The sequence below is a fragment of the Stegodyphus dumicola genome, chromosome 3, assembly GCF_044657685.1.
Source record: "Stegodyphus dumicola isolate Sdum_Otavi_A_Nest chromosome 3, ASM4465768v1".
NCBI classification, from domain to species: domain Eukaryota; kingdom Metazoa; phylum Arthropoda; class Arachnida; order Araneae; family Eresidae; genus Stegodyphus; species Stegodyphus dumicola.
In genome coordinates, this window is record NC_140770.1 from 97,205,871 (window position 1) to 97,219,033 (window position 13,163).

Here is a 13,163-nt window from a genome sequence, read left to right on the forward strand (position 1 = left end):
TAGTGTAATTTGACGGGTGTATCTGGTAATTAATAAAAGAGATTAAAAACTGCACTTACTCTTTAAATCGCTTAGTTTGTTAATAATTACCAGGTAAACTAAATTAATATATATATATATACACCTTACGCTTTGCCAAATAGTAACAAACTGGCACGTGGAAGGCAAAAATGTTTCATTAGAATTCCGGAAAAAGTGTTAAATATTGCCACACATTTTCCCGTTATATTCGCTGCACTATTAATTTTATCCAATAATTCGTGGCGATAACATTTGATGACAATGTTCTTTTACTTGTTTTGCCATGCATTTTATTTTATGTATTTGTTATATAATTTCATTAATAGTGATACATAAAGATATCATTTAATGCAACATCCTCTATTTGTTTTATCATATATTTTTGCTCGGTATATTATTTCTTTAAAAATAATCGTGGTGATAACATTTGATGGCAACATTTGAAATGTGATACGGACAAAGAACTGAGATGAGTAATATAGCTACTGTGATGCTAAATATAGTAAATTTATATAAGAAATTAAATTTTATGGAGTACTAATATGACATACGTGATCTAGTCATATATTCATCAAGGAAATGAATATGTAAAAATAGCTTACCTCTTGCCATAGGAGATAGCATAAGCAAATTCACACATGCAGCTCCGTGACCTTGTCCAAAGATCGTAATGTTGTCTGTATCACCCCCAAATTCTCCAATGTTATCCTGGATCCAGTGAAGGGCTGCTACTTGGTCCATAAGGCCGTAGTTCCCACGAGCAGATCGATCTACAGCCGGCAAGAATCCTAGATAATATAAACGTCAAAAATAAGCCATAGCAATTATGATTATTTTGCTACATTAATAACTGCATTACAATAGCTACATTAATACTGACTGTAGCCGAATTTGCTCAATTCATTTTTGCCGTAATAAACTCTTTTTTAAGACCACCAGATAAATTGCTTAGTATCGTAATTCTGCTGATAAATACTAACAAAACATGAAAAAGATGTATATTGTTTTCGTTTTTTTGCTTGAATATATGCATACAAGCCAAATAATTGTGGCAAATATAAACATTAAACAAATTATTCGGACAAAATTTTATGCCTGACAAACGTGACGACAATTCTTCCTGTAACAGTGTTATTGGCTTCATTTGTACTAAAAGATGATACGAATTCTCTCAAACTTATCTTGTACCTAAAATCATATGTTTAATTGCGGTTTCTTTCCTATAAAGTTATGTAATCAAAACAGATGTATAATTCACGAGCAAAAAATACATATTATTCTAGCTGAAATAGAGTTTTTTTTAAGGCTGGAATACTGAAGAGCCATGGCACGACTATTCGCTGAGTTCTTGCTCCAAAGAAGGGTTAAATACCTTTTCATTCTAACTCAAAAATGAATTAATAGTTGTCTCCTACAAGGCATACAAGAAGTCTCCATTCGGGCTTTAAGTCAATATAGAAAACACAAACTAATCTAATACTAAGTAAAATTAATCAGTCGAAGCTGCACAGAATCAACTCGCAGATTTGGCCTGTCTTTAAGGATCACCGGCATATACTAGCAGGCAAGTAATAGGTATGGCCGCAGAATAGCAAGCTTTAAACAATACCAAAAACGAGACTCAAAAGCAAAACATGCTCTCCTGGATGTTTAATATGATGGATATTATTATGCTCTCCTGGATGATGAAAGTAACTCAAATCTCAGCTTAAATGCTCGTTTCTACCTTATTTGCATAAATCGTAATACTGAAAACTAATTCTGGAATGAAAATGTAGGTATGAAACTAAACGGTAAAGGAAAGCCTTGTTCCAAAATAAAAATAACTGTTAGAAAGATAAAAAAAAAAAAACCTAAAATTCTGAAGAAAAAAATCTCCAAGAAGAGCGAAACAGAAGTTCAAAATCATATAAGCGGTAGAAAATATAATCTGCAGATGTACTTAGAACTGAAATGTGATTATTTATTTTTATTGGCTAGAGATATAGGGCAATAATATATTATGCATATACATGTTTCAGAATTGTGGCTATAAAACTTTACTTCCTTAAATAGTGATAAATATTTTGAGAATATAGTTCCTAGACATTCCAAGAAATTTTATTTAGAGGAAAGAAAATATATAAAGACAATCTAGAAGATAATATAGATAGGTAGTGAGAGAAAGAGAAATTGAAGTAAATCTCTGATTTGGCACAATTTTGATTTCCTTCTTGACTGCTCGCACCAAACTAAAAGGACGGCTGCGACCAATTTCACTAAGCCACTACATTCCATACTTCAAAAAGTGCGGTTATTTACCTGTACTATCTGCACCCAATTATATTTTATTGTTATTTATTCCCCTAATGATGAAGCCCTCCGGCTATTAACTTTTTCTCATTATATGAACTGAATTTTTTATTTCTGCTATTGAGTAATCTTAATAATATTCCTCTTTCATACCTTTATTCAATTAACTGCATAGTTTTATAAAAAAAACAAGGAAATCCATTAATGTTTTATACATTAAGAATAAATTTATATTATTTGCTTTTATTGATGCTGAAAATGTCCCCCACCCCGTATTGAATTGCAGTACTTTAGTGCGATGCTTTTTGTAAGGAATGTCTTTTATAATACCCTATTGACCATTGAAATTGCTACTCTGTGAAGGCGGAATATAACTAACATAAAATTTGCATGAAAGGTCCTGAATGCTGGGATATGCAAATTATTAGCACTCCAGAATATGTGCACAAAACAGGTATGAGGACTACCATTTTTATTGCGCATAAATAGAAAATTTCATAAAGGCCTTCTTCTTTGAAAATCACATTTATTTGAGAGTTGCTTGTTTGTTATAACTTGTGTTATGTCTCGTTAGGGAGATGAAACTCCTATTAACACTTGTCAGAATTCGCCCAAGGTAGGATCGTGGCCTGTCGGAACTGCGATTTATGTTTCCACGACATTGCTGTTCATGTTGGTGGGCTTTGTTGGTTGGATTGTCAGAATATGAAATTCGTTGATTCAGCAGGATCATACTGAATGTAATTCGGTATCTCAGCGGCCTCGGGTCACAAACGCCTGCGAAGATAGACGTGTGTTATCTCAGGTTTTATCACACAGCTACGCCACTTCGTGTGCAGGAGAAGAGTCAGAATGGACAGGGGGATGACATCTTCAACACAACACGCTGTCAGCATGACTACCATTGTTGGAGCTTCCGATGATGATGCTACAGAGGCAGACTCGCCTACAGTGGAGCCACGAACGAAGATACTGGACACAGGCGTGGCACCACGTCGTCTTTTCAGACGGATTCCGTTTCTGCATGTTTATGGAAGCATCATGATTGATGTATCCTTATATATAGGTGTCGAAGAGAACTAACGTTGTAAAGTCGCATTCGTCATCGTTATACGGACGCAATTGGATACATATCCTGGTTACCTCTTGTTGGTATATCGGGTAATGGCAACAACCGCCGTGCTTTCTGGTGTATTAAGGCTCGTTGCTATATCCTATCTTCGAGATCCGAGCGACGCTATCTTTCAGCAAGATTATGCATGACCACAGGCTTCCTGTGCTGCACAGTATGTTTGATTGTTGCTCCACCAAGCACGTTCTCTGTGTCTCTCAGCCGTTGAGAACATTTGGTCATAGACCGTTGAGAGACTGGTATGCCACTTCGATTCATAAAAACTGGAATAGCACAGTTATGCTATATATGCAACAAATAACATTATGCTGTTTGCTTTCCTTCTTGGTGTAGCAGTTTTAGGCCAGCTGTGTAAAATATTAAAGTTATTTTTGTCAGATGTAAAATTATAACTAAATCAATAAATCAAATTTAATTAAAGAAATCTAACTGCATAAGTAAATATGATATATTTATGTTGTCTTTAGGCATAGATAATATATCTGTTAATCAGACATCATTAAGTATCCACAGTATAACAGTTCTGGCTACAAACCTTTTGTCTTGGAAAAATAGATTTTGCTTACAAATATTTTGACTTACTTTTGACCTACTTTTGTTTATACTTATGATTCTTTGAAGGAATTTTAATACAACCTCTAAAAATTTGTAGATTATTAACAGCTTGTGTATTCACTGACAGACATTTGTGACACTACATCTGCTGATATTTATCCACGCGGCTTTTCAGGCGTTTGGGTTGAGAGAAATGTAAGATACATACTTAGTCTTCGAAGCTCATTTTTAAAACAACCATTTTTCAGAATGTTTACTTCAGCATGACGTCAAATGTTTGATTAATCTTTCAGATTTTGAAGTAGTTGACTAATTAAATAGGCGATTTTGAAACACTGTTAAAATAATTCATTTTATTTTTAGTAATGTATCTAATTTTTATGATTTTATCACCATTTTAATAAATAATAAGACAGACACATAACTGAATCGGAAGATGAGAACAGGGGTTGTGTGACGAAAGCCAAATTTTACGGGAGCGAGGAAAAAATCTATTCCATTTCTTATTAGAATGTCAGAAGATGTTTGAAAATGCTGAATTACAAGGTTACTAGTTACATCGATCTCATAATTTTCTGTTATTGGTTTCTGACATTCTTGTGAGAAATGGGATAGTTTCCTTTTTGCTCCTGTAAAATTTGATTTGTATCACAAAGCCCCTTTTTGCATCCTCCAGTTGAATTTCTGTGGGCATCTGTAGCACTATACCGATTAATAAGAGATGTTAACATCATATATTACGCATATGGGTTGTTCGAGAATAAACATACTCATGAAACACAAACACTAAGATTTAATGGACTGTAGCTTTATTTCTTTTAACTTCTGTTTGGATGGACACTCTTGCCATCACATAGGTGCACCTCTCAGCACGCAATCAAGCACACTAATAATGGCCGCTAGCTAACCACGTTGTCGTTTTCTCCCATCGTGGTTGCCAGATCACTTCTGCCTTAACATACCGCCCGGGTTGGGCATTTGTTACATAGTTAACAATGACCAAAATTAAACAGTTTTAAATCACCATATAGTCCAAATCATATATCAGAAAATTTAAATTGATACACATGAACAAAAGCAATAAACATAATTAACCACAGAACATGAAATGCACAACATCTAAATTAAAATACAATGCATATATATAACAATTTTTTGAACTCAGGAAATATACATGAAATTATGTAACATCTACTGGTAGTACAGCTAATTTAGTTATTGGTCTTTTTAAAAAACCTGACTTGGTTTTTACAATACAAACTCTAACCTTTTTATCCTTACCATAAATTACCTCTTCTATTTTACCCAGTAACCAAGTCGAAGTGGGCATGTTGTCTTCCTTTACTAAAACTATAGTGCCCTTTTTAACGTTATCCTTAGAGAAATACCACTTAAATCGTTGCTGTAATCATTTTGCCATCTTTTCCACAAATATTGCGTTACTTTAGTAGTGCGCTGCCAGCGCTTTAAAGAACTATCAGAAAAATCAGTTAAATCAGGCTCTGTTATTGATGTTAAAGGTCGCCCGACTAGAAAGTGTGCGGGTGTATGAGCTTCTAAATCATTGGTGTCATTTGACAAAGGGAATATTGGCCGTGAATTTAAAATTCCTTCAATCTGGTTCAAAATTGTAAGAAACTCCTCAAATGTAAAAATCAATCTCCCAACTGCACGCTTAAGATAAAACTTAAACGACTTAACACCTGCCTCCCAGATACCTCCAAAGTGAGGAGCCCTGGGAGGGATAAACTTCCAATGAATTCTTTCAGATGTCAGATATTTGGTTAAGAATTCATCAGGGTATTTCAACAAATTGTAGAGTCGCTTCAATTCATTGCTATCCCCAACAAAATTTCGAGCGTTATCGCTAAATAAGGTTGCGCATTTACCCCTTCTAGAAATAAATCGCTTCAAAGCAGCAATAAATGATTCTGTAGACAAATTTGAAACGATCTCGAGGTGGACTGCACGAGTCAAGAGGCAAACAAAAATTGCAACATAAATCTTGTGCACTACGCTCTTCTTCCGAGTTGTATACTTTATACCAAAAGGGCCACAAAAGTCAACACCAGTATGGTTAAAGGGAAAGGATGGATTCAGTCTCTCTAATGGTAAATTTCCCGTCTTTTGATCCAGCAATACTGGTTTTACTTTGGCACACGTAACACATCCTCTTACTATCTTTCTAGCAAGATTACGCCCACTTATCGGCCAAAATTTTTGTCTAACACTAAGCAAAAGCACTTGTGCTCCAGTATGAAAGTTTCGAATATGGTAGTGTAACATAATTAAATGAGTCAGTTTATGATTTTTTGGCAGGACAGCAGGGTGCTTTGTGTTAAAGGGTAAGTTAGCTTCCTGCAGTCTACCACCTACTCTAATAACTTGAGATTCATCTAAAAAGGGACATAAAAATTTTAACTGACTATTTTTACATACTTCCCTTCTCTTACTTAAGTTCTTGAATTCTTCAGGAAAGTTTTGACATTGGACATGAAAATAAAGTAATTTAAAATAAAGTTCTGACATGAAAATAAAGTAATTTATTTTCGCTTAACGAAACCTCATCTACTGTCAGATGACCTACTTGTTTTTCCTTGGATCTACAATTTCTTATAAATCTTAAAACATAAGCAAAAACATTAATTAATTTAGCATAACAATTAGTAATACTAAAAACATAATCCAAAAGAGAATTTTTAACAGTTACGGTCAAGTTTACATTAGAAATAAGTTTCAGTTCGCGCACATAGTTCTCATTTGAATTTTCAAAGTATTTATTAACACTATAATTAATGACCTGTTGATGCAGAAAATTTGGTCCTTGAAACCACAAAGAGTTGTCAGCAATAATTTCCGGTCTCAGACCGCGAGAAATTAGGTCAGCGGGATTGTCTGCTGTTCTGACATGTTGCCAGCAGAAATCCTTAGTTAGCTCTTGGATACGAGCTACTCTATTTGACACAAACACTTTTAGAAGATGAGGAGATGTAGCAATCCAAGCTAACACAATTGTTGAATCTGTGTACAGAATAACTTTGTCAACATATAAACTCAAAGATGTTATTACCTTACACACAAGTTTGGAAAGGAGCTCTGCTACACACAAGTTTGGAAAGGAGCTCTGCTGCACACAACTCCAGACGAGGAATGGTTATTACCTTGATAGGCGATACTCGAGATTTGCTGCAAAGTAAAGTCACTTTAACTTCGCCAATTTTAGAGACACAGCGCAAGTAAATTACTCCACCATATCCAAACTTTGAAGCATCAGCAAAACAGTGGAGCTCAATTTCTTTAATTGATTCTATTAGAGTGCAACGAGGGACTTTGATTTGTTTCAACTCTGGTAGGGCCTTTTGAAATGTCTCCCATTCTTGTTGCTCTTTGAAAGGAAGTGGATCATCCCACTCTAGATGTAAAAGCCACAGCCTTTGCAGGAATATCTTAGCACGCATGATTACAGGCCCTAGGAAACCTAAAGGATCAAACAGTTTAGCAATATCAGCCAAAACCGTGCGTTTTGTACAGATTTTTGACGAACTAGAAGCAGTAAAACTAAAAGAGTCTTCTTCTGGATTCCATCTTAAACCCAGAGTCTTTACGGTGCTTTGTGAAGATTCTCCAAAACGATACTCTTGTTTTTCGAATGGAACTTGTTCTAAAAGAATTTTTTCGTTTGAGCACCATTTGTGCAACTCCATTTTCGCAGATTGTAGCATGTCTATTAACTGCCGCTGCAATTCTACAGCAGAGGTGACATCTTCTGCACCAGATAAAATGTCATCAACATAAAAATCGTTGAGTGTCGTTTTAGAAGCCAATGGATACTTATCCTTTTCATCTAAGGCTAACTGCTTCAACACTCTTGTTGCTAAAAAAGGCGCTGATTTTGTTACATATGTTACCGTAAGTAATTGATAAAGTTTAGATGCATCATTCAACGTATTTTTCCAAAGTATGCATTGAAGGTTTCGTTGCTCAGGATCTATACGAATCTGCCGATACATCTTGCATATATCAGCAGTGAAAGCCACCTTGTGTTTTCTAAATCGTAGCAAGATAGCAAACAGGTCATCTTGAACTACACCTCCATTCATCAAACAGTCGTTTAATGAAAACCCAGACGATGAAGGAGCCGATGCGTCGAATACCACTCGTAACTTAGTTGTACTGCTGTCTGCCTTATAAACACCATGATGAGGCATTATGTATTTAGGAGTTTCCATCACACTCTGCATTTTTTGCATATGCCCTAACGCTTCATATTCACTCATGAACTCACAATACATCCTAGACATGTCAGGGGTTTTGTCTAGTCTCTTCCACAAATTATTTAACCGCTGGGTGGCTAATTGCGAAGAATCACCCAAATGAACATCTTGCCTTCACTACATATCTACCCTCAATATCCCTCTAATGGGTTTTTCTAAAATGCTCCTCACATTCTACTTCTTCTTTATTTTTTATTTTAAGAGATTCTGTAACAGCCTCAATTTCCCAAAAGGACTTGATTAGTGAATTTAAGTCTTCTTCGACTTTCATAAATCCGCACTGAATCGTATTGCCTGAATTTGAACCAACATTTACACCGGTAGCAATGTATCCAAATACGGAATTTTGAAGAGTTAAATTAGAATTTCGTGGATGAATTTGATCAGCTTTCAATAGTTCATAAAAGCATTCTGCACCTAACAAGGCATCTATTTTCTGGGGTTTGTTAAAATGAGGATCCGCTAGTTTGATCTTTTGCGAAAGCTGTGAAAATGAAAATTTAAAATAATTCACTGGTACTAAATCATTAATTTTAGGTACAACAAAGAATTCGAGAGCACGGTGGTAATCACGCTTGTTTGATATCACAGCAGTAAGCTTGGATTTTACCGATAGAGCTTTTCCATTTAAACATGAAATTGATATGTTAATTTTACTCCCTTTTATTCCAAGCCTATTAGCGAAATCATAGGTGAAACACGAACACTGACTTCCGCAGTCAAGTAAAGCTCGACAAGCAATAAAATTCCCACAAGAATCTCTAACATAAATAATAGCAGTAGATAGTAATACCTCCTTCGAAATCACTTGTGAAGCAGTTACAGACGAACCACTAAATTCCGAATTGTTTATTTGGTTGCAATGAGATAACATTTCAAAACATCTGGCTTCAGCGTTCAGCTCCGAGTTGTCTACTAAAGGGGGGTCAGAATTATTAGCTAGTGCTTCCTCCTTCCAAACACAACTCGCTATAGTAGCAGGTGAATGCGAAATGTCTTGATTGGGAAAATGCAGTAAACTATGGTGTTTTTTCATGCATTTTGAACAGCTGAATTCTGAACGACAGTTCTTTGCAGAATGAGTCGGATTAAAACCTAAGCAATTAAAGCATAATTTATGTTTCTTAACAAATTCAAAACGTTCACTTACAGTCATTTTCAAGAAAGAATTACATTTATACAACTTGTGAAAATTGATACTTTTACAACAAATACATTTAAAATCTTGACCTTTAACATTTGACACTAAGGCAGTCACCTTTTGAATAGGTTGACCCTTTTTTGCATTAAACACATTAGATGACTTTGACGACTGCAAAGTTCTAGCATGATTTTTTAGAAATGAAATAAGCTCAGATAATTTAGGTAACTCACTTGTTTTTGAATCTCTTTCCCACCAAAGACGAGTGGAAACATCCAATTTTTGCAGCAAAATATATGCAAGAAATGTTTCTGCGAATCCCTCTATTTTTTGGTCTAATATTTCCAGAGACCTTACACTTTCATTCACTGTGTCTACTAATTTCAAAATAGAAGACGGGCTTTCATTTTGTATGTGAGAAATTGACATGAAACGCTTTATCTGAGCGAAAACCTGATCACGTTTATTGGAGTATCTCTCTTCTAAAAAATCCCAAGCAATTTTATAGTTATTGTCACAAATTGTGACTGATTGAATAATCCTAGCTGCTTCGCCATGAAGCGATAACTTCAAATACGAGAGCTTTTGGGAATCCGATAATGCATTATTATTATGAATGCTTGAAATGAAAAGATCCCGAAAGCTTAACCAATCTTGAATATTTCCACTAAAAGACGGCAAGTTTAATTTAGGTAATTTCATACCTTGTGCACTGGTATTTTCAATCTTTACATTACTTGCATCTTTAGCACTAAATTTTGACATTTGTCGTTTAACCTTAACCCACAAAGTATCAATACTGTCTTGAACAAATTGTTGTTCAGTTACATATTTGTCAAACTCTTTTTCATCAACTATTACAAATAATTTATCAAACATATCTGAACACTCATTATTAAATTTTGCACATTTATTTTCAAAAAGTAGTAACTGAAATTCATCACAAGTATATTTTTCGAAGTCTGATGTCGCTTTCGTTATATTTGACTTTAAAATTCTTTTCTTAATTAAAAGTGCTTCCATAATTAACGTTAATTAATAATACCGAACATATGAGCAAATTCACTTACCTCCGTTTGAGGTAATCCAAATGAACCCGAAATTTGTAAATCCAAACACACACTAATTTTTATGTCGAATGCGAAGTAACATATCACACTTTTTTATCAATTTAACACTTCACCTTTAAGCTTTTTAACCAGCACTTTATCCATAGGCACTAATCTTCCTACCGGGTTGCACGGACCACAAATATGTGTTCGAGAATAAACATACTCATGAAACACAAACACTAAGATTTAATGGACTGTAGCTTTATTTCTTTTAACTTCTGTTTGGATGGACACTCTTGCCATCGCATAGGTGCACCTCTCAGCACGCAATCAAGCACACTAATAATGGCCGCTAGCTAACCACGTTGTCGTTTTCTCCCATCGTGGTTGCCAGATCACTTCTGCCTTAACAGGGTTTATGTTAAGAATAACTGCAAGTCCATCATGCAAAATCTTCTGGGTTAGCCAGTCCTAGATGTGAAATGGAAGAATCGTAGTTCGAAGGAGAAAGCCCAGCTGATGTGTTCTCTGCTTAAAGAATTCTTGATGATCTCTACAGTGGTGCCGAACTTTTCATCATTTGGATTTGTTTAAATGAGTCTAGTGCTTTCCGCTATATAAACGTGGAAGAATGTAAGTAATTTTCTTATTCCGTCACGCCTGTTATAATTGTATAATTAGCCCATTCGACTAGCGTTAGAAGTTTCTTCTTATATTCCCCAGCGACGGCACAGTTGATTTGCCAGCTTTCTCGATTTTGAAAACCTGATAGCCTTGTTTGATTTTAGATATCGTTTGCATAATAACTTTTATTTTTTACATATTAACCTTGAGCAAAATACTCTTTAACCGTGTAATTGTGTAAAGTTGCTGCTCATCCATATAAATAAAGATGAGCTTAACTATTATCAAGTTACGACCTGCCTATAGTAAGGATAACATTCATCCACAACGTTTTCTTTCTTAATTCAGTTGCAAATAGTAGTCTCTCTTAAGTTTAAACGATTTCATCTAATCTCTAGAGAAATATGCCAAGTAGATGAAGTTTGCGTTCGATAAATATGAATAATGTTTTATCGATAACCGTTACGTTTCCCTTATTTAAAAATAAATATGTTTGCTAAAAGGACTTTGACGCGTATATCTGATTGACATTTTAATTTCTGCTATTGGCCGGGGTTTTAACAGTTGAGTAGTTTGACATCTGTCTTTACAGTCATAAGCGTTTGATACTACATATGCAACATTATGCAAAATTTGTTTAGAAATTCTGTTACTGCATACTATACTTTTTAATACACCGAAATCAGGTGTTGTTTTCACCATACGAAAAGTAAATTTTTTTCCTAGCAAAGTAATGAGGCTTTGCCAATCACAAGAGGTAATTCCTTTGTGAGCCATAAGTTGCCCATCAATCAATACATCTGTTAAAAAATTATTACATTTCATAAAACGTTTGCAATTATTGTTATCAATAGAATGAGCATACTAAAAGTAGCTTTTAATACAATGTGATACAAATACCGACTATAAAGATTCTAACTATACTTCTTGTGTGTTTTTTGTCTCTGCGTGGTGTAATTATAATGAAAAATTCTACAGTAAATTATATATTGAAATATTCTGCGGGTGGTGAAACTTTGGGATGCGAGTGACATGATCAGAGAATGATTTTCAAGCCAGAAAAATATTTGCAGTAGATTTGTTTCTTGATAAATGAGTAAGATCTTGCACGAGTGCCACATAAACGATTTGTCTTCCAATTTAGTCGCAACTGGGCTTATGGTTCTTCTGTCTTGTGCGATGAGATTTTCTTCCATACTTAGCTTTGATCGACGTGTATCACACATATATAGTCGATATCCATATAAGTATATTTGATTTCTATATCAGTGTAAAGAGGTGTATGGATATACACCAAATCATTTGTAATTTTGTAAATTTTGTATTTAAGTGCAATAGTTGATCATTACGCACTATAATGCAAACACTGATAGTTACTAAAGGAAAAAGCTGAAACGTAAATCCTTAAAAACGAGATCGTTGAAGTAAATCATCAATAAATGAAGGAGAAGTGGGCAACATGGACAAATATTTTCACATTATTAATGCAAGAAAAGAAATAAGCAAACGGAATAGGGAAAATCTCAAATCAATGGTCACACACTCTCGAGGATGAAAAAAAAAAAAAAAAAAAATGTTTCTCGCATGTATAAACGAGAAGCATCAGATAATACTGTGACATCATTTGCTCGAAAGTAAATGCTTCAAGTTCGTAATGAAATTGCCAGGTACGGCAATAGAAAAAAAGATTTAAGAAAAGCAAGATCTAGTTTAAAACGTTCATGCCTAATCATGTGAGGCTCTGCGTTTCATGAAAAGGAGGTACGTTTGGACGTTAAGGCAGCTGAGACATTCGCCTCCAAATTATAGTTCTTGTTTATCATGTGTTAACTATAACAGAAAATGTTTAACTGCGATGAGACAGACAAGTGCTTAGAAAATGACGCCAATGGTCACCTATATTACAGCAGCAGAGAATGCAAAACCTGTTCCCAAGCCCATGAATAACCCTTTTACTCATTTGTTGCGTACTAATGCAAACATGAATGTCAAAGTTCCTGCTCGTATATCTCTTCAAGAATTCACGAGCCTGCAAAAATGCAAGGTATAATTAAACCCTATCCCCCTAGAGG

General features: G+C 34.8%; 1 protein-coding gene across 3 annotated transcripts in view; it reads right to left on the minus strand.

The window, feature by feature from the left end:
• The window catches only part of LOC118188474 (neuroligin-4, X-linked-like), a 412,431-nt gene that overhangs the window by 136,109 nt on the left and 263,159 nt on the right, over nucleotides 1–13,163 (minus strand). For all 3 annotated transcript variants that reach the window (XM_035358904.2, XM_035358902.2, XM_035358903.2), the window contains exon 3: nucleotides 624–809. In XM_035358904.2, coding sequence (XP_035214795.1) covers nucleotides 624–809 — 186 coding nt within the window. The remainder of the gene's footprint in view (nucleotides 1–623; nucleotides 810–13,163) is intronic.